At 29.3% G+C, this 23,438-nt stretch overlaps 3 protein-coding genes across 3 annotated transcripts; 1 reads left to right on the top strand and 2 right to left on the bottom strand.

Moving 5' to 3' along the window:
• Positions 1–2,482: 2,482 nt before the first annotated feature.
• On the bottom strand, positions 2,483–3,586 carry LOC130809097 (E3 ubiquitin-protein ligase MPSR1-like). The gene has a single exon (XM_057674729.1). It carries the CDS (start codon positions 3,296–3,298, stop codon positions 2,579–2,581), a length of 720 nt encoding a protein of 239 aa, XP_057530712.1. The 5' UTR covers positions 3,299–3,586; the 3' UTR covers positions 2,483–2,578.
• A 1,957-nt stretch (positions 3,587–5,543) lies between these two features.
• On the top strand, positions 5,544–6,046 carry LOC130809096 (protein DMP8-like). The gene has a single exon (XM_057674728.1). The coding sequence runs from the start codon at positions 5,558–5,560 to the stop codon at positions 6,044–6,046; it is 489 nt and encodes a 162-aa protein (XP_057530711.1). The 5' UTR covers positions 5,544–5,557.
• A 6,112-nt stretch (positions 6,047–12,158) lies between these two features.
• LOC130809095 (ribonuclease 3-like) lies at positions 12,159–14,069 on the bottom strand. Its single transcript, XM_057674727.1, has 3 exons — positions 13,907–14,069; positions 13,392–13,547; positions 12,159–12,771 (listed from the first exon to the last, which is right to left on the bottom strand). Exons 1-3 carry the CDS (start codon positions 14,024–14,026, stop codon positions 12,343–12,345), a joined length of 705 nt encoding a protein of 234 aa, XP_057530710.1. The 5' UTR covers positions 14,027–14,069; the 3' UTR covers positions 12,159–12,342.
• Positions 14,070–23,438: the final 9,369 nt, after the last annotated feature.

Below are 23,438 nucleotides of genomic sequence, written 5' to 3'. Positions count from 1 at the left end.
AAACAAAGTGGGAATTAATTGTTTAATTTGCAATATTCTAGGAATAGTCTCTTACATATATGAATGACAAAAAAAAAAAAAAAATGATCCTTATGATTGTTCTTAAGAAAAGAATGTGGATTAATATGTCATAACTCGGAGCTGTCGAACATGATGATATACATACATTAATATAATTAACGGAGTACATGTTCACTTTTTTTTTTTCCTTTTCTTTTACTTATAAATTAAAGGTAAGTTTTGGGTGCCCTATTTACATTAGTACATCTAAAGATGTTTAAAACAAATTTAACATTTTGATGTTTATTCGATCTTATAATTAAAAACGATTTAATTTTAAAAATAGATTTATAATTATATAAAAATCAACATTTGCAAAATTAATTAGATAACCTAAATGACTACCATGACAAAATCACTAAGACATGGAGTATTAACTTTCATTGTTTTTATAAAGAATAAAGATATTTGGAGAATGAAAAACCAATCATATCATGTCATAACTCATACACTATACTTTTGGAAATAAATTATCATATTTAAAATTTTGTCAGCTATTTGGAGTCTTACTAATTCTAATTTTAGGCTCGGGCAAAAAATATTTATCTTCAAAACTATTTTTTTTCAAGTTTATTTTTTAAATTATTAAAATAAGTGGTAAAAAAAAGACTAATTAACTATAAATCATACTTGAGCTCAAATTAAAATTAATCCAATTCCTATATATATATATATATATATATATATATATATATATATATATATATATATATATATATATATATATATATATATATGATTTAGAAACAGAAAACTAAAAATTTTTTTATTCAAAATCAGTCATAACTTAATACTCAACATTCAAAACTCAAAATTAAATCGAAAGCAAAAAGAAAACGACATAATGTACCATAAAAGAAAACATTGATGCTTCTAATACATATATAGATATAAAAGGGTCGTTCAGCATAGTAATTTTAGCAATTAATAGTATATTTTTTTGAAAGAGTTTTGTTCAGTAATTTCATGTGGCTACAATGCTATTTTAGAAGCAAAAAACCCATCATTGTTCAACAAAGTAGTCTGTTACGTTGTATTTGGTGATCAAACAGTAGTTATTAAAACATCACAATATGTAGCCTTCCAATTTAACGTTTTAAGTTTTTACAATATCTTCTATTATATTATAATTATTATATAACTGCTATTTTTATTAAATAATAAAAATTTACAGGTAACTACATAATCAAGTATCTAACAACTACAATTATACACATGCAGATACCCACATGGCACACGCTGTAGTAACAAATACCCGGACGCATCATATATACTAATGTTATAGGTTGAGTTTGAATAATCCAAATTCGGACCCATTAATTTTTATGAACTTAATGTCAATTCAAACACTTAAAATTTAACAGGTATAGGATCCTAAATGCATCTTAATTTAATAGTATTTTATTTTTTTGTGTTATTAAGTTTAGTTAAGTTTAAAATAAATATATAAATATATGTAAGTTTAAAATAGATCCAAATAAATACTCCATTAAAAATACGTGTAAAATTGCTCTAAAATTTATTATGAATTAGATAATGAGCATAGTCTTCCAAGTTAGTTCTAGGTCTTGGCCGGATCTAGAGTAAATATTTTAATGACCCAATCTTAAAAATTTGGATATGATCTCTTAAATTAAGATCAAATTTAGGGTCAATTCACTAAAAAAAACTACTCAGGTGAGACCTTGTTCGGTAAGGATCTCAAAAAAGAGCACATATTTTTGTAACAATTTAATCTACTGACGTCTCTCAGGCGCAATCCATAAAAACTTAATACCCGCACAACTTTACATTTTTCTTTATAGGTCAACCCAATCAGACATAGTCTCTCAAGGAATCCGTCTCTCTCAAAAATCCATCTCTTGTAGAAATTTGCATTTTCATAATATATAGTATCAAATGAACCATTTAACTCATATAAAAGATTTTTTATAAAACAGTCTTATAAAAGTCTTACGCAACAATTATATTCCATAAAATCTTGTATCAATAATCTATGGAGTAGGGAGGCTATCTCCTATACCAATAGTATCAGGGTATGCTTTGAACTAGAATGTTGTAGCAAACGGCTACAACAACGAATTAAAATTTGATAAGGAAAATGTTATTAGCCTATTACTGTCAGCTGAACCTTCATTGTACCCAACTTTCATGCTATGTTACCTGTTCTTGATCATCACAACTTTCTTATCTATCCAACGGTCATCAAGCATCAACAACCAAAACTACTAGATTTGACATCAACTAATTCCTTGGATTTGATGCTTTTTTTACACCATGCCAAATTTGAAGACACAGATAAAGAACAAACTAAATTATTTGCAAGTATTCTAACCTCTATACAGGCTAAAATTCACAACAATGAAATTTAAATTAAAAAAAAACTGTCAACAATGATCTAAATTTAAATCTAAACAGCTTATTAATCAAAAAAATAAAACCAATTTATTTCTCTTTTAACAATTTCCAAATTTCCACCATTTATATACAAAGTTGTTCAAAACTAACAAAATTGCAATCAATTTCCCATCTCAAACTCACTACTCTCAACATGATTCTGGTTCTGATTCTGATCCCTCTGATTATCTCTTTCTTCCTCTGTTCTTCTCCTACCACGCCCAAACGCAAAACTAACCCAAATCTCTCTTTGTCCTCTCCTTCCTTCTCTTTCTTCCTCCCTTTTCTTCCCACCATCTTCTTCTTCAACCGGCATCGTAAACCTGCAAACAGGGCACGACCCGTGCAACGCTAACCATTTCTCAATACACCCACTATGAAATCTATGTTTACATGGCATTTCCTTTACAACCCCACCAATTTCACACTCTTCCAAGCAAATTACACACTCACCTTGTTCACCATCTTTGATTTCGACGCTTGGGATTGCCTCTATCGCTGATTTGGATGCAGGGGGAGGTCCATCTTTACTGGGTACACTGCGAAACAGAGAATCTAGCCCTGTTCCTTCGATCACCACCATCCCTTGTGTTAATGGATTGATTAGTACAATCCTATCTCGTTGATTTTCTTCATCTGGGTTCGGTGGATTCCCGGAATTATGATCTGGTTCATCCGCGTTTGTGTCGGAATTGGATCGGGTCGAACTCGGGTCTGTGCTTGTAAACCCTAAAAGAAAAGGGATGAACATGGATAAATCTCTGTTTCTAGAACTGATTATCCTCTCTAAAAATGATTGCATTTCTGCTGCTGTTGGTTGTGATGATTCTGAAGACGCCATAACTGAAGAGAAAAAAGGTGGGATTAATGGAAAAAGAGAAGGAAGGAGATTTGAAGATGAAAATTTTGCTTGTTGATGATGAAGAAATGGAAGAAGGGGACTTTATATGAGAATTGTGGGGGTTGAAGAGAACGCCCACTGGAAGGTAGTAGAAGGATCTGGAATGTGATTGCATGTTTCTTAGGGATATTTATCAGTTTTCCTTGCTTGTAGAAAAAGTTGTAGAATAAAAATAAATCTTTAATAAAAGAATTTAATTTTATTTTTTTCATGGTTTATCCAATATAGTAAGGGAGATATTTTGGAGGGGAATTGGATGCTGAATGCTGACCACCATCGTCTATTTAGTAGGTTCTAGTCTCAATCAGTTTGGATAAATCCAATTATTTGATGCCATGTGGAAATCTTGGTGGATTTAATTAATTAGATTATTCTTTGGAAAAATTTATAAAAAAATTTTATCTTTTACTGATCTTCTTGAATAATCAAACTTTCAATTAAACATATATAATTCTAGTTATAAGTAGTGTTTGCTAAGAATGCATCAAGTTAAACTTTAATCTACATAATAAGTCTTTTTACATAAAAAGTAGAAAAATAAATACAAAATTAAATTATAAAAATATCAAAAAATAAAAAAAAATATAAAGAAAAATTAAGTAAGTTTATGTTTTTGATTTTTAATTTTTAATTTTTAATAATTTTAATTTTTTATTTTATTTTTCTATAGCATTAAACCTGCAAAAATTAATCATCATTTGCGCAATAATGTTCCTGGATAACTGATCCTAAAATTGAGATTATTCATGGTTACTCAAAAGGTAAGATTAATAATCTATAAAAAGTTATACTCCCTCCTATTCACCTTAGGAGTCTCATTTGACTTTTCACGGATTTTAAAGAGAGTCAAAAGTGAGACCTTAAGGGTAGGAAAGAGAGTGGTATTATGAGTTTTTTAATATAGTTACTAAGGACATAAAAGTCAAAAACCCATACCAAAAATAAAAATGAGACAATTAAGATGACTTGACCATAAAAGAAAATGGGACACATAAGCTGAATAGGAGGGAGTATTATTCTTTTAAGTTTGACTTAAGAATCCCTAACCCCTCGTATGTTTTATGACCAAAGTATTGCACGACTGCTAATACGGTTCAAAAAAACGACCCGTTGTGAGAAGTTTACAGCTACTCTTCTAATGACCATTTCTTATTGAGACCAATCCAAAATGTGGAGCTCATTAGGCTATGAATTGAGTGGAATGACCCAATGATTTGCGGAAGAAATGGGCTTCGTGCTCTGCGGTCTGCTGCTGAGTGAGAGCTTGGGTTTGTGGAAGTGGCTAGGGAGCTGGAGTTGGGATCGGGCTGCAAAACACATGGGCTGTAACAACATTTTAATTTTCTGAGCATTTATTAATTTTGACCTTTACTTTTAAGATTAAAATTGAAAAATGCCCAGAAAATAAAAAAATATATAGGTTGTTACACGCGTGAATTGGACCGGCGGTCTCATTATGAGGTTGTCTCGTCCAAGACCAGCTGGTGGTTTTTTTGTTCACAAAGAGTTGCTAGAAAATCGAAAAATTAATAAATGAGTTTTTAAAAAAAAAATAATTTCAAAATAAGCCTTGGAAAACTTTAATTCTAAAATAAAGTGTCTTTGTATCCGAGCCAAAAGTCAGGGCTTGTTCGCTTTAATTAACAGCAAACAAGAGGAAAAAAATTTACCACAATTTTGTTCGCTTTCATAATCATGATATTGTCTTTTTTTTGTTCACTATTAACAATAACGAACAAAGAATTTTGACATTTTTTGACCAACTTTTTTATTCGAACAAATGCTTGATCTTAACTTTTGCATAAGGATGCTTATTTTGGAAAGTAAATTTTTTTTTGAAAAGAAGCTTATTATTTTCAAATTTTCTATAAAATCAAGGAGTTAAAATCGTAAATATAAATAGCTATTAATATTAATTAACCTTTGATTTTGAGTTTTAAATTTAATTTAATTTTAGATATTATAATTAATGCTTATGTATAATTGGTGATAATAAGAAACGGAAGTTATCAACTTGTCACTTATTATCAACTGCTTTTCTTCCCCTTCCGGCTTCCATAGACCACATTATCACTTTGTTCTTACAACTTACAAGATCACCAAATGGAGCAAACCAAACAATCAGACCACAATATATTTTAGACCCGGCCCTACATTACACCCACCATTATCATTATTTCTGACCCGACCACACAACCCATGCTAGCCCATTTCCTTCCTACTGGAACCCTCCTAATTTTTGATATGATTCTTCCTTCAATTTACGGTATTGGGGAATGCACTTCATTATCTACCACTATGACTTATTTTCTCCTCATACTTTGTGCATCATCATGCTTCTTTTTCCAATTCACGGATAGTTTTCGGACCCGTGATGGGGAGGTTTATTTTGGGTTTGTTACTCGAAACGGGTTGGCGGTTTTTAAACCAGGTTTGGATTTGGAGGTTCCTAAAGATGAAAAGTATAATGTACAGTTTGCTGATTTTGTACATGCTGTGATGTCTGTTATGGTGTTTATGGCAATTGCGTTGTCGGATCATAGGGTTACTAAGTGTGTTATTCCGGGTCATGCTAAGGAAATGGTGGAAGTAATGCAAAGTTTTCCTTTGATGATTGGGGTTGTTTGTACTTGTCTTTTTCTTTTGTTGCCTAAGTCTCGTTTTGGGGTTGGGTGTATGGCCACTTAAAGATTGCTACTCTTTCTTGGTATTATGTTTCAATGAGGTTTGAGGCATGTGTAAGGCGGTCGATTATTTAAGGGCGTCAAAATTATGGGCTTCAAATGTTACTATGTAATTTTTTTAGAGATTGTTTATGTTATTTATATTATGTTATGATTTTTTTTGTTTAATTACTTGATTTTATGCTTTAAATTTGCAAAAATTGTTAAAAAGGTTTTTCAAAGTTATTGTTAGTTTTTGCTTCGTGCCTGCTCGCCGCCGTTCAATCTTCTTAAATTTACTAATATACGAAAGATCTTTTTGTAACAACCCGACTTACTGTTGACTGAGTAAAAAGGGTCATCACGGAGTTTACTTCCCAAGAACCTCGAATTTCAATCCCAAAACTTGCGCAAAGAGTCTTTAGTTCTAAATCATATCTAAATCAGCTAATTCTCAATCCAAACATCTATCTAATACATAAAGTAATCATAAAAGTCCAATTATAACCAGTACAGTCTAGACTAATATATATATATATATATATATATATATATATATATATATATATATATATATATATATATATATATATATATATATATATATATATATATATATATATATATATCTATCTATTATATATATATATATATATATATATATATATATATATATATATATATATCTATTATATATATATATATATATATATATATATATATATATATATATATATATATATATATATATTACCAAAGCTTAGTACAAAACTACAAAACTCTAACATGCTCAGCTCATTATAACATCCTTGGAAACTCTAATCAACTCCGCTAATCCACCATTCCCGACTGGTTCGGGTTTGTAAACGAACTAAAAAAAATTGGAAACAATAGAAGGTCAGATTAAACTGAATGAGAAATAACAATCCAAAACAACAAAACACAGTAAATCATATCATAGGTTTAAAAGCAACATCAGTTTTCTAGATCTATGTGCGCACAGAGAGTCTATGTTGAGAGGAACATCCATAGCTCTAAGGCTATGTCACTCTCGGGTGAAGCTAGTCAATATCTCAATGACAATTCGCTTCAAACAGGGAGCAGGGAACAATGTTCCTCAACTCCGTCAATGACCAGCTCGCAAGCCTGATCCATTGACCATATCATAATATCAGCATAAGCATTCACAACAACATTTGTCTCAAAAATTTTCAATCTCAAAAGAGCTTTAGTAAAAAGTTTATTTTCAAGAATGTAGTCTGATCAGACTCTTTAAGGGATTGCTACTACTCACCTACGATGTCTCTTCAAAGAGTCGAATCCTGATCACAGCTATCAACTAGAAGGGTTCTTCGACGTTGTCGCCTCCTGAAGCATAACAATCACAATATCACAAAAAGGCGTCCAATGCTACTGTACTAATATATAAGTTATTACATCTCCTTCTACAACCAAGGTTTAACTATGACTCTATTCTGGCGTTGCAACATCTCATGTCATAAGTTCGTTTTTACACATATTAAAGAATCTAGGCAAACTAACAAAGTTCATCCCTTAGTCCAATCATATACCACAAAACTTTATGATCCAAGAATCTAGAAATGTTTACACTCTACTAGAGGTTTCTCAATAATCATCATCCTCTTTTATTATTTAAACACAATTTGTTAATTGATATCCATGATCAGTGTACCACTAAGAATCTAATGATCCTTTACTAATATCCCCTTGTTCATTTACTAAAACAACCAATATTCCTCCTAAACTCAATGATTTCCAAAGAATCTCATACTTTAATTACGATCACCAATTATTCAATTCTTTCACCAATATCTAACATCTCTTCAACAAAACCATAATTTCCTTAATTCATATTTTCTTATTAGCCTCCAAGACTCGACAAACTTAACACAACATTCACTAATAACACATTTTCCATGAATTTCCAATTAATAACTCATCTAACTAACTCATATACATTCCAAGATTCAACAACATTTAGGGTTTAACACATGAATGAAAGGTTATACAAGGGAAAGAAATCAAGAAGGATTACCTTCTGTTTGCAACAACAAGAAACGAGAATTCAAATTCAAAGCTTGATTTTCTGACTTGGATTTGATGTTTAATCAATCAGGACCAAATCTCACTCAAACCTCCCCCATTTTGGTAGAATCTGGGTCAAGGAAGGGAATTTTCAACTGCTTCTGATGGGCTTCAATTCGTCACCTTCCAAAAACAAGCAAAGGACTACGTTTCTTGAAGAACCAGGAGCGAAATCAGATTAATAACGACATTGTAGCTTCGAAATTAGATGAAGGGGACGGTGTTAGGGCTGTGGCTTCCTTCGAAGGTCGTAGACAAAGAAGACGACGGCCATTGTCGTTCTTCTTGCGAAAATCAGAATCAAGGATTCAGAGGAACAAGGAATTTGAGGAAGAAATCAGAGGAAGAAGGAATTCGAAGAAGAAGAAATTAGAGGAAGAACATGACTCTAATTCTTCCTTTGGGTTCCAACGAGTGAGAGGGAGAAAGGGTAATAAAGGTTTGACATATTTTATTTATTTTTTTTTAAATTGAAAGAAGTAAAAAAGAAAAGAAATTAAGTTTGGAATATTTTTATATTATGTATATATAAGGTCATTCTCGTACTTACAATTCTTTTAAACTCACTCGTTTTAATCATTAATTTCTCAAATGTTACACTTTTATAGTATGCTTATTAGGTTGTGCACATTACATAAGGCAAGGAAGGGAAACAATAGGAGAGGGAGGGAAAAAGTAGAGCCGAGAAGAATCAAATCGTCCAAAGAAGTTGTTAAAATCGGGATTCTGATTAGAATCGTCCAAAGAATCGAATTAGTGAAATCAAATCGTAGGAATTCTACAATAAACCTAAATTTTCTATTTAGTCATAATTATTCATCTCAAAAGTTTAAGTATATGAATTAAAGTTTAATTAAAATCATTTTTAAGTATGAAATGGAAAAACAATTAATAATTATTTTGAATTTTCATACCGATATAGAAATTATATTTTAAAAATTAGGATGTTAGATCATTGAATCGTATCGGTAAATTGTAGAATCGTGTTATGATTCTACCTCTACAAATTTAATTGTAATTAGGATTGTAAGATTCACCCAACTAACGATTCTACCTACGATACAAATCGCTCGCTTGTTTTTGGATCGTAAATCGTAGAATCGTAGATCAAAATCGTGATTTTAATAACTATTTATTCATACAACATTATACACTAGTGGAAAAAACCTTATTTGCTGCAGTTTTTTGGCCATAATATGCTGCGGTTTTGGCTCGCATCAATAGTGATAGCAGCAAATGATCTATTTTAAATGCTGCGGTTTAAAACCGCAGCAAATAGTGTATGACTATTTGCTGCGGTTTTTAAGAAGACCGCAGCAAATTATATGTATATATATATATATATATATATATATATATATATATATATATATATATATATATATATATATATATATATATATATATATATATATATATATATATATATATATATATATATATATATATATGTATATATATATATATATATATGTATATATATATATATATATATATATGTACATATATATATATATATATATATATATATATATATATATATATATATATACATATATATATATATATATATATATATATATGTATATATATATATATATATGTATATATATATATATATATATATATATATATATATATATATATATATATATATATATATATATATATACATATATATATATATATATATACATATATATATATATATATATATATATATATACATATATATATATATATATATATATATATATATATATATATATATATATATATATATATATATATATATATATATATATATATATATTTTATTGCTGGTTCAGGAGGCTCTCCACGTGCCGCGGAGATTTGGGCTACGCGTGGAGTTGGGTCTGTCTGCCTTCAAATTTATTCTTCACTTTTTTTTTTTTTTTTTTTTTTTTGCTTTTTTCGTTTAATAGTATTAAATAATCCAATAATGTACAATGTAATAAACAATGATTAATCCAATGATAATCACCAATTAACACCAATAATCTCTTTGTAAACTCTCGATCGTATATATAATATAATAATATGTACATATACAAATTAAAGTCTTAATAAATCAAAAGGTGCTTTTAAATATGACACAATTACTTTTAAACTTACTCTAGTCATAAAAATAATGAATACTTAACTCCAAAAAGAGTGTCACACATCAAAAGCTCTCGGTTTTGAGATTCAATCCTACATGTTTCATATAGAAAGCAGCTTGCGAAAGTGAATAGTGAATTCGAGTTGAGAATTTTTGTCCTTCGAATAAACATCGACATGGCAAACTATCAATCTGCAAATCCAACGAAACACAAATAAGCATTAAACTCATCCAAAAACATAATTAATTAACATCCTAGAAGTACTTTAGAATACCAACTTAATCCTACAAATAGAAAATGAATAATACATTATCAACAATCAATCACCAAGGAACTTGATCATTCACAAACATCGCGTTCAATCTTAAATCTTTATAAACATAAAAATAATGACACAAAAGCAACAAACCTTTTGAACCTGATTGAAGCTAAAAGAATTGTTCATTAGCTAAAAGATATCTTCTTGTATTTTATAAGTAATGTATATAAATCTCATTTCATTCTGAGGTTCTTTAAATCTCTTCAGTTTCTTAGCCGATTTTCGATAAGCAAAAGCCACTATCCTACTTCCAAATTTCTACTTCACACAGATAATAAAGCAAAGCAGGTTTAATACCAGCAAAAATTATCATCACCAAATAAAGATTGATAATTGAAGTACATGATTATAATCTTACATGATGTCGTTTACAAGAACAACTACCAATTGAACCATTGATACCACATACATAAGTAATCATTCACATTCAAATATACAACTACATATATACATAAGTAAATTATTAACATTCAATCTAACCTAAAAATCCTAATTAATTAAAATTATTCACATTTAAATATTCAAGTACATACATAAGTAAATTATTCACATTCAAATATAAAATACATACCTTGGTAATGAGATATTATAATTTTGTTTCTACAATAAAATTATGTAACCTAAAATGAAAAACAAAATCAAAATTAGTATAAAAAAAGACTAAATCCTTATTAAAACACAATGACTGAAAAAGAACAACCCTAGCCCTAATTTCGTGGATTTTGAAGGAAAAGCAACAATGGTGGGTTGAAGAACTTAAACAAAGATGGAGAAGAAAATTCGTGCAATGGGTGGTTATTGAAGCAACAAATTTCAACAACACAGGAACATGAAGAACTTAAACAAAGTCGTGGGGTTTGAAGATGATGAACGAAATGAAGAGAAAACACAGTAGAGTCGTATGATTTGAAAAACTTGAAGAACTTGAATAGATTTTTCGTGGGTTTTTGAAGAAATTTTCTAAAATTGAAGAGCTTGAAGAAGAAGACAGTCGTCGTTGTGGGTTTTTGAAGAAAGTTATTTTAGGGTTTTAAGCAATTGAACGTCAAAACGCGTTTTTTATATTTTTTGAACTAACTATTTGCTGCGGGCTTCTTAAAAAACCGCAGCAAATAAGCAGTATTTGTTGTAGTTTTACGAAGCCCGCAGCAAATAAGTGCTTATTAAACAAAAAAAAAAGAATTTTTTTTTTAATTTTTTTTAATACTTATTTGCTGCGGGCTTAATAAAACTGCAGCAAATAATGCTTATTTGCTGCGGGCATTAGGAAAACCGCAGCATTTGTACTATATATTTTTTTTTCTTTTTTTTTTTGCTATTTAATGCTGCGTCTAAGGAAAACCGCAGCAAATGACACGCAGCAAATGAGGTTTTTTCCACTAGTGATACTTCTTCCGTTCTAAAATATTTACTACATTACGGTTATTGACACTATTTGAGAGCCTTTACATACATCGTACAATCAACTTGATAGAAATAGTAGATTTTATCATAGATTTTTGTAATAATAACAACATTATTAAATATTATTAAATATTATTGGGCATGAACAGCCTACAATTACAGGATTAAAAGTAGAAATACATGCTGCAACTAAATGAAAATTTGGATAAGAGTATAGCTTACTGCTCATATTCCAATCATTGAAACACATTCCACGTTAAAAGACGACGTATACTTACATTGAAACACATTCCACATTAAAAGACGACGTATACTTACTTTGAAAGTCAATCATTATAAAATCATCCAAACATTATTACATGAAAAATACTAATAATAGGATGGAAATTGGATTCTTGTGGGACAATTACCACGTCCACTAGGAATATAAGGACATTTGATGAGCTTCTTTGCAGTCTTATCTGCACATAAAGTGACCTGCCAAATTTGTTTGTGACCTTGTGCATTTGTATTACATACAATCCAAGGATGAAACCCAATGGCTCGTGCTATGGCTTTCTTGATGGATTTAAGAGGGTAAAATTTGTTATCGGGTTTAATTCCTGCTTTTGCAAGGGCTTGGAAGATGTTGGCTTTGTTCTTCAATAATAAGGCACCCTCAAAATAATCGAGCTCACCTAAGATGGATTTGGTGCAAGTTCCATGTTTATTCCATAGGTGCACCCAAAATTTTCTTCCTATTTGTGGGCATGTGAAGCTTGGCCAGGATTGTTGTAGCCTCTTTTCCATGTACTTAATCTGCATTGTTTGAGAAAAGTTGTTTCGTCAACCTTCAAATAATAAGTCAAATGAATATATTTTATTTTAAGGTGGCATTTAAGCTTAGGCCTACCTAGACAAACTATGCAACATATATTATGAAAAAATATCAATCGAGTTGATATTGCATATATGTAAAGATTAGTGTTAATACTGAATTTGTATCTGATTTCTTTAGCATACTTCGTTAATGGCTAGGCTCATAAAAGCGCTTAGTCTATTGTTACATAGTAATTCGTAATATGTATGATTCATGACTTCTTAAGTAGTTTGAATGCTTAACTAGCAATTGAATATCAAACAATTAATGTTGGTCTATTTGCAAGTTTTTTTGTCTCATAATCAATAGGTGTGAAGTAAAAATCTCATTAGGAGGGGTTGAATTTTTTTTATTGTTTTTTTATTTTAACTATAGAGTCAGCCCTTTAAAAATCGACTCAGGTAAATCGATGTAAAGTTTGAAAACTATATCTTGATATTGAAAAAATAAAATTAATCTAACAATAATTAGTAATAAATCTATGTAGAAATTCACTCAAATTTTGAGTAAGAATTTTTAATGAAAATAAGTAAAATGGTGTAGTTGTCATTGATTTTACCCGACCAACATCGTAATTATCATCACCACAATTGTAGGGAAAGCTACCGTCATTGTAATAAGGCCAAAGCCCATAAATTGTAAAGTCTGGCTTAGTCTTCCCAGTTGGAGGGTAACAACATCTTGTCCCTCTTTGATTGCAATATGATCCTAACCACTGCAACAAATCATCAAATTAATATTATTTAGCACAATAAAACGTAATAACAACAGAAACTTAAGTTTAATATATATCCCATAATTAAATATGATATTGTCTCCGTCTAAACAAATAAATGCACATTTGCAGTACAATTTTTCTAACTTATGCATCTAGTGTATAGGTTTAGATTTTGAATTTAATAGAAAATAAATATATTCTAAATTCGAAAATGTAATAATATTTTAGAGTTTATTTTAAATGAAATATCAAATAGTTATTGATTTTATTGTCTAAACCTATGCACCTAGTGTATAAGTCAGAAAAACCGGTATTCAACAAGGAACAAAATTAAAGAAGAAAACATGTTTAGTAACCTGTTGTACGAAGTAGAAAGCACGAAGACCACCAGTTCTATAGCCAAGAGCAACATTTGACAAACTTAACACAATAACAAGATTCAATATTAGTAAGCTTAAAACCTCTCTTTTTGCCATTTTCTTTCTTCTAATTTATTTTGTTCAATTCTCAATATGAAGAGACGATAGCTAAGTATTGATGGAAGAGAATTGGTATATTGGTTCATTATTTATACTTAAGCATGCGTACGACTATCAAACATCCACTATGCACCTCATAAATGCTATTTTATTATTAAACATATATGATTCTTCCATTACTTAATAAAAATATAAGTTTACAAACTAGTGGTCTCGTATTATATGAAAGATATCTTTATATGCTTTGATACGCTGTAAAATAATAATTAAATGGTTTAAATAAGGAGAATAAAAGGTAATTTAATAATAGTATTACTAAAATCAATTGGTAGTATCTAGTAATCTACATTTTATATAAAATAATCAATTGGTAGTATCTAGTAATTTAAGAACTACTCTTCATTTTATATAAAATAATATACTTTATACTCTTTCTCAGATAAAAAAAATTCATATGAACCACCCTCCAAAGCATAGAAGGAACATCAACCACAAGGATCGAATTAGACTATAATCTACATTCTTATTTATATTAATTATATTTAATTTTAATTTGTTCACTTCCTCCAAACTTTTTTTTTTAAGAAAAGATATGTATCAACAAAATATGGAAACACAATATATATTGTATTAACCCATAAAATGATTATTTTTTGTTTCGCCCTTACTAAAAATCCTGTCATTATTATTATCGATGAAAAAAGACTAAGAAGTTTTTATATTAAACATATTCATTATGAGTTATTACTTTATTAGTTAATTAAATAAGTTATACATATTAACTTGTTCCAATGTAACCATAGCTTTATTCTTGAGGATTGATTGTCATGTTTGCAAGTGATCAATCCATATGTCCTATTCATAAATATCTATGATTTTAGGCCAATAATAAAAGAATTCAAATCAAATAAGTTATCGTTTTTTAATTAGTTTCCATTGCTTATTTTTCAAAATTCTAAATCATAATTAAGTCCAATAAATCAAATTAACCAAATAACCTAGCTCTATAAATTGGACGTACGCATGGAAGGTACATTATCATGCCAATTACTTGGGGAATGGGGAAGTAACGTACAACTAGCAATCTAGCATACAATTTAGAAAATCAAGTTTTGTTTTAGAAAAAAATACTCCCTTCAATTTAGAGTAATGTCTCATTTGCTTTTTGCATCTTTGTCAATGCATTAATTTAATTCGTAATATCTCTAATTGTGCATAAATTAAAATTATAATAGTTGATATTAAAAATATTTACATTTAGACGAATCAAGCAAGATTCTACTTGACTATATTTACACTTGTAGATTAAGAATCAAATCCAAAGTCAAATGTAAATAGTGTCTAAAAAAAAATAAAACATTAACTCTGAATTAAAGGGAATATTACCTTTTCAAATTAAGGTATTAGATTCGATTCTTATCCAACCTCTTTCTCACAGCATAGCCATTAGCCTATAATAAAAAATAAAAATAAAAAAAAAACATACGGTTTGACTTAAGAAGGAAATGCACATGTTCATGATATGTACTGCATCTTATAATAACCATAAGTTACGCTATTGATCACATGATCGATGTAGTGGCATTATAGTTGACTTATAATTACATCAATGTGTATCCAAGTCGTTGATCAACTGAAAGGTAAAGCTACTAATTACATGATGTCCCCTCCACTTGCTCCTTATCTTATATATAACTTTCTAATTATGACGTAATAGATTACACCACATCATAAATCAAATATAATTATTAGATCAAAGATATTGTAATGATCCAATCAACTATATTAATATATGCTGAAAATTCAAGGATCATAAAAAAAAAGGCAAACAAATTCTAAATACATATTGTCTAGATGTTTGACAATGAATTCTAAACACCCGCCCTATACCCCGTAGTATCCAATTATATATGGCCATAGCGATAATGTTCGCGTTAGATCCTTACACCCATAACGAATTCTACTCGTATTGTAAAGATAACACATTATATAGATACTTGACCGTGAACTTTAAATAAAATTTTTATATATTTGGGGTCATTTAGTTGTTTTACTTTAAATTTAAGTGTTTTTAGGATTTTATCAAAAGCTCTTTATAGAAATATAATATATTAGGGTGGATGAGGCCCGATAAATCTACATACAAACTACCTATTTACAATTTATTATGAATAATACTTTTTATAGCTATATATTTACTTATTACCCATAACAAGTACTAACTGTATATCACATATTTGTCTATAAATTTTATGTTTTAAATAAATAAATTTATTTTATAAGTGATAACTTGATAGTAGTCCGAGCATATTCAATATGGAATTACTTTAGAAATGTAATACGACTTGTAGGTTACACATGATTTTTAGAGCGTTGAATTGAGTTTAGGGCAACCGAAGAAATGACCAATGGGAAGCGACTTATCGTAGAGTGGTGGCTCAATTATATGAATAATAATGAGCGGCCGTACACTACGGATCATGGACAGGTACGGATTTGCGCGTAAACACCGCTCTCATTGCGTGGAAATTACTAGTACCTATTATATACTACTAGTCAACTAATTACTCCTCAATGCATGTTAAAGAGAATCTCCGCCCCCTTGTCTTTTTCTTCTCTTCAAGCAATAAAAGAATTAATTATTTTTAGATATTTGCCAAATTTATTTTATATTGAAATATGAGAAAATTTGACTTAAATGATGTAAAATATGTGAAATTAGTCTTTTAACATTCTGTATGTTCAATCTAAAACACGATAAATCACCTTCTCTTCCAGATTCTTTATTTTTCTCCTTTTCCAACCCACATCCTCATCTTAATTTATACATTTGTTTTATCCTATTTAAGAATTCTATCAGTAAATATGCATGCTGAAAAATGAGTTGATTAGTCTTTATTAAGGTTGTGTAACTTTGTCAATTAGTCATCATTTATACAAAGAGTTACAACTTGATTCCTAATTAATTGTGTTAGGAATTAAACCTCAGGTTAATATATATATATATATATATATATATATATATATATATATATATATATATATATATATATATATATATATATATATAGGGTAGATAAGCTAAAGTTATATTTGGAAGAGCAAGTCTTGCGTGAGATTATCTCACCGTGAGACGCATCTATACAAATAGTTTATTAATAAAAAGACAAAAAAAAACTAAATTTTAACATGTATATAAAGTGGTTATCTATTTTTAAATAGTTTAGGCTTAACCAATTGAAGTCGTCTCAGGGTGCAAAGACGGCCTCAATCAAAAATTATGTATTTGGAAATAACAATTTCATTTGAAAATTTATAATTAACTCGAGTTTAGTATTTGACAAATCGATGAAAATTAATTTCGATTTTGAGCCAATTCCACCATTTTTTTAAAAGTAAGTGAAGTTGAAAATTTGAGAATAATTTTTTAAACCTTGTCATTTTTAAAATTTTCATTTATAATTTTATAATAATTAAACTCTATAAATTACATAATAATAGATAAATTTTTAAATTACATAATTATACTGATTGACTTGAAATACACATATAAACATTACGGTGAAGAGAATCTGTGTATACATAAGTATATCCATACCGTACCCGTGTAATTATATTGAAAGGTCAAACATGGCTTCTTGTTTACTCCCTCATATACACATTCAGTTGGTTTTAGCAGATTTGTATCTCCAATTGTGTTAATTTGAGTAAAAATTATAAAATGTTGATATTAATAAAATTATATTTGTATTAGGATGAATTGAATAGTATTTTATTTGACTATATTTTAACTTATAGATAAATAGTGTCATGGCTATTGATTAATAAGGGCAAAGCAGGCTTTCGCCTAGCCCCAAAGTTTGTTGGGTTCAAAAAATTTATTTTCATGTACAAGGATAATATTTGTAGGAAAATAGATAGTAGAATAAAATAAAGATATTATTTTCAGAATATTATGTTTTAGGAAGTTAAGATCTTTTTAATATTTAGGATATTAAGGTTATTTGTTTCCTATTATTTAGGTTTAGGTTAATATTTTGTTTTCTTTTTTAGTCCTAATCTCATGTATAAATAAAGGTGTTTCTCTTATTGATAAATTAATACAAATCCAGTATTCACCCGACTAAACCCATACCGAATTCCGCATTATGATTTTCTACATGGTATCAGCGCTGTAAGGTTTTCCTGTACGAAAAAACGATATCGGTATTTTATCATTGATCATAATCAACCAAAATCGATCCAAACAAATACCAAATCAAAACAAAACCAATCAAACCAAAATAAATCAAAAACAAAACCAAAACTAAACCTATGATTTCTATGGCTCAAATGGAACAACATTTGTTCCAACTTATCCAAAATACAACAAAAAAAATTCATACTTGGCCAGAAATTTCTGAAAAATTAAATTTTAAAAATTACACCAAGTGGTGTAAAGAAATTCAAATTGAAATTGATGATCGGGGGCGATTCAATCATATCATTGTCGCCCCTCCTACCACCAGAGATCAATAATGGATTCAAATTGATAAAATGGTGATCTCTTGGATCCTTGCAAGTCTTGAACCCATGATTATTGATTGTGTTCTTGACTATACTATTACTGCACATGAATTGTAGACTTGGATTCGCGAGGGGGAGAAATATAGGAGATAAGGAAGAAGAAGAAAACCCGAAACCCAAAATTAATAATCAAACCCAAAATCGAGATCAAGACCCCCGAAACCAAGGTTTAAAAGAAAAAATTCTCAACAAAGATACGGATAATTTGCTAGGTGTTACTGATTTTACTACCACCACCAATACCGGTGTAACACCCCGTTAAAATATCGAAAAAAAAATAATTATTTAATTTAATTAATTATTTGATTATTTAATTTAATTAGTTATTTGATTGTTTAATTAATTAAGTGGTACGCGCGTGTTATCGCGTAACAAGTTTATCGCGTAACGACTTTTCGTCTAACAATTAAACCGAACAATTAATTAATTAATCAGTTAAAAAAATTAAAAAAAATAAATTTTGCAAAGATAGAGCCGGTTGTGGAGTGGCTTTTTGGGAGTTTGTAACTCCTCCCTTAATACTAATTAAGGGGTAATTATTTTAGGCATTAAGGAATGGAGTTAAAGAGGTTAATTAAACTAATGATCTTGGACCTTTGACTCACAAAAAAATTAGAAAATTTTCTTGCTTCAAAATTTTTTGGCCAACGTGTAGTATTGAGAGGAAAAATGAGGAAAATTCTTAAGTTGAGTTTTTGGGTGTTTAATTGTATTATTCAATCTTCAATCCTCAATCCTTGAAATTGTAAGTTTTAAAATTTTAATTCTTTAATCAAAGTTTTTTTTTTATTTGTATTAAAAGAATTATTGTTCTTAGTTTATTTTGGTTATTTTCATAAATTACATATTTCTTCAACAAAAATTTAATTTGTTATAAGGAATTGTGTTTATGTGTGTGTGTGTGTGTGTTTTTTTTTTTTTTTTTTAGTTTTGAAGATTTATAATTCTTTGACAAAAATTTAACTTGTTAGAAGAATTATGTCATGAGTTATTTTATATAATTCTTTTCCATGATTGATAATTCTTTAACAAAATTTAATTTGTTAGAGGAATTTTTGTCATGATGTTTTTTTTTATTTAGTTCCATGATTTATAATTCTTTAACAAAAATCTTGATTTTGTTAGAGGAATTAATTCATGAGTTATTTTAAGTCGCGCCCCGATCCGAGATGTCGAGTGTGTTTTGTTGTCGTTTCACTTATCTGTTGTATTCAAAACTCGTTAAACTCTAAAATTAATTAAAAATAGTAAATGGATGTTAGAAATTATGAAATTTGGTACCCAAGGTAATTGATGCCTTCCGGACACAGTGGTAAAGTCGGATTTTTTGTTTGAATTTTCTGAACTGTCCGAAATGGCGTTTTAAGTTACTGGTTAGATTTTAAATTTTGGAATTTTTGAAATTTGGGTGAAATCATTTAAATTATAAAATTTTAGTTGTGCCTTAATGGTATGGAGTGGATCAAATGTGTAAACACGTTCTAATACGTGATTTTTATATGTGTGTTGTGTTTAGGACCTCGATTCGTAAGAGGTTGAAATTCAAATTGCGAAGCGCTTGAGTTGCTTTAATCGTGCTACTAAGGTACACGTTTAGACCATACAATTGTCATTGGTTATGTAAAGAAATGTTGTGCTCATTCTATGTTGTGGTGTTGTATAACACGTAAGATCTAGACCCCCAAAATAATTTGTAAAGAGTTTAAATTGGAATTTGAGGATGGTTGTGTAATTACCCAAATGGGGCTACTTAATTGGAAATGGAATACCATTGTTATTGTTCCCATGGCAGTTTTGGATCATTACGGTCACCATGGGGGTATGCATACTTTTGCCTTTGACGACCCGAACAGGACGGGTAACGTCTTAGGTCGGAGGTTGTCTTGGAATTAGCTCTCCTTTGTGTATTCCTCTAAAATTTTGAGAATATTCTATCGACCCGAACAGGATGGGCAACGACATGAATTGGAGTCTGGAAAGTCAAACGTGACATTTAATTAATAGAACCTTCGCATGCTAGGATGAACTCATTGCTTGTATGTAACTAATATAATACATTGTATGTTGTCTCTGACGTGTATTGTTATATGCTTTGGAACTTGCTATGATGTTGTCATTCGACGACTAGTAGGTTGACTTGCAAGTGGGGACTAGTGTGTAAGGACTTTCTAATAAAACCTATAGTCGAGTTGACTATCGTGTCCGGAATTACTATTAGAATTTTATGTAATATCCTTTCTTTTAAAAAAAAAAGAATAATAATAATAATAATGAATAAATTTCAGAAAAAAAACATTAAAAAAAAAATATAAAATAAAAACATAACCCACCATTAACAATAACCTCCCACACCATTAAAAATAACTTCCCACTCTTCCCACCACTCTTCTTCCCACTCTTCCCACTAAACCTCATAACTAACCTCACTTACCTCTTATAAATCAAATCAATTATCCTTAATTTCATTCACATTATTACTCACAATCCCGTTTTCTCCTACAAATTACTTCCTTTATCTCCCATTTGCTAAAAATTCAGTCAAGAAAACTCAAGATTTTGATATTAAAGGTATGAAATTTCATCTCATTATAATATTGTTCTACCAATTTCAATTCAAATTACACATTTTGCATTTGAAAAAAAAAAAAAAAAAAATTCCTGACCTTAGTTTTCCGGCGATACGGCAGTCACCGGGATACCACCGGCGTGAGACGGCGGCCACCGAAGCTACTGCCGGCCGGCACCTTCTCCTTCTTCTTTCTCCCTTCCTCCTTCTCTCTCCTCCTTCCCTTTCTTTTTCTGTTTCGTGAGTTACTGGAACTCACCTTCTTTTATATATATATAATAATAATAATAATAATAATAATTATTATTATTATTATTATTATTATTATTATTATTATTATTATTATTATTATCCTTAACCCTTATAAATTTTTAAATCTTATAATAAAATGAGTTAGCTATGTTATTTTAACATACTACTCTTACAATTTTAAATTACATGTTTAAATTTATTTATTTTTTTTTTAAAAAAATATAAAGTATATAAAATAAAAAGAAGTCTTTTAAATTATTTTAATGGGTTGATCGGGGTATTAAATTGAGATATATTATTTTCTCGTGTAGACAGCGGATTCGTAGACAGAGATTATTAGAAGCGTACGTTGTCTAGGATCGCGTGACAAGGTAATTCTCAATGTCCATCTAATTAGGACTATCCCGTTAGTATTATGTGCTAAGTGATAATTAATGTGTTTAAATGGGTGCATGATTTGATTTGACATTATTTTATATGATGTTATGCTTAATATATTCTCAAATTATATTTACTATTATTTTTGTCAAACTTGAATTTATAATTTTTATTTCGATAAAATTTATATTATTATTTTGATAACGAAATTGGATACGATTTAAATTGGAAGAGAAATATTTATGATATTAATTCCTATTGCCACTAATTGATGTTAGAAGGGTGATTTGGAAAATGAGATTTCAGTTGGATATTCCTGAGATATATATTTATTGGGAAAAATTTATGATCATAAAATATAATGTATAATGCATGTTTGATTTTAAGTTTGTATGCTCGCAACTAATTATTAAAATATATTAAATCACGTAAAGTGTAACACGAGGGAAATGAAGCTCTTATATTTGTTGTGATCCAAGTATAAGGGTGATGAACAGGTTGCCCTGTTTGGTTAGTATAGCTGCCGACAGGTATTATTATTTCTGATACTTGATCTGATGTTTAGTCTTCCTTCTATTTGTTGTGATCCAAGTAGAAGGGGTGTGCACACTAGGGTTCCCTGAGACTACTCTGCTGGCCTTGAATTATTTGGGGTGACGACCTCTTGTTGAAGTAGGTATAGGGGTAAAGCCTCGGCCTATTGGCGTTCTCGTTCCCTCAAATTTAAAATTGATTATGTGTTTGTCATTATTAATTATCAAATTAATAAATTGGTTTATGTGATAATATATACATTATTTTCTCAAACTGTTTTCTATTAAACTCAGCTATATGTTATTTTCTAAAATTATTTCCAATTTGATTATATTGTATTTTCTTAAATCATTTTCAAACTTAATCGTCTTACGGGATGGAGTTGGAATTACTCAATTTTTCTGATTTTGGGAGTTTTTCCCTTGTTTTTTTTGCATTCTTGTGTTACAGGTTATTGATTGCATGGGAATCGCGGAGTGAGGATCACTTAGAAATATAGCTTTTACTAGAGTCGTATTTCAGTTTAAATTTTACCTTAGGTTGTTTAATTTTATATGGACACAAATTACGTTTCGGTCTTTTCTTATGTTGTAAGACCCTTTATTGGATTTAAAATTATTAAGTTATTTCTTTGTTGTCAAGCCTTACATTTATTTTATTAGAAATAGATGTGGCGGTAACACTCCTATGAGTAGGTTTTGGCTCATGTTTTTCATTAAAGGTGTTTTCAAAAGTTCGACCTATTCTGAGGGTGTTACATTTTATCATTCATACTTTATTGTTTTTATTTCAGTAAGTACATTTTGAATTGGATTGTATTTGATTTGAAGAGGCCAGTAGGTTCTCAAGTCGTAATTTTAGACTTTCGCCGTCTTCCTTCACAATCAAACTCCCGTGAGCCTAAAATCCAACAACCTAAAATTCAAAGCTTTGACCCAAATAATAAAATAAATCAACCCAATTTGCTTCTTAACCTTTTATTTAAACTCAAAAAATTAAAAATAAATAATGACAAATTTGCCGATGAGATTATCAAAATGTGCTTTATAAAATCAAAAGATCAAATAGCGGACTTTTTGTTAAAGGCGATTGGATTCGAAGAATTAAACATTA

This window comes from Amaranthus tricolor, chromosome 3 (genome assembly GCF_026212465.1).
Source record: "Amaranthus tricolor cultivar Red isolate AtriRed21 chromosome 3, ASM2621246v1, whole genome shotgun sequence".
Lineage (NCBI taxonomy): Eukaryota > Viridiplantae > Streptophyta > Magnoliopsida > Caryophyllales > Amaranthaceae > Amaranthus > Amaranthus tricolor.
The sequence above is the reverse complement of the archived record's forward strand: the minus strand, read 5'-3'. Positions and strand labels throughout refer to the sequence as shown.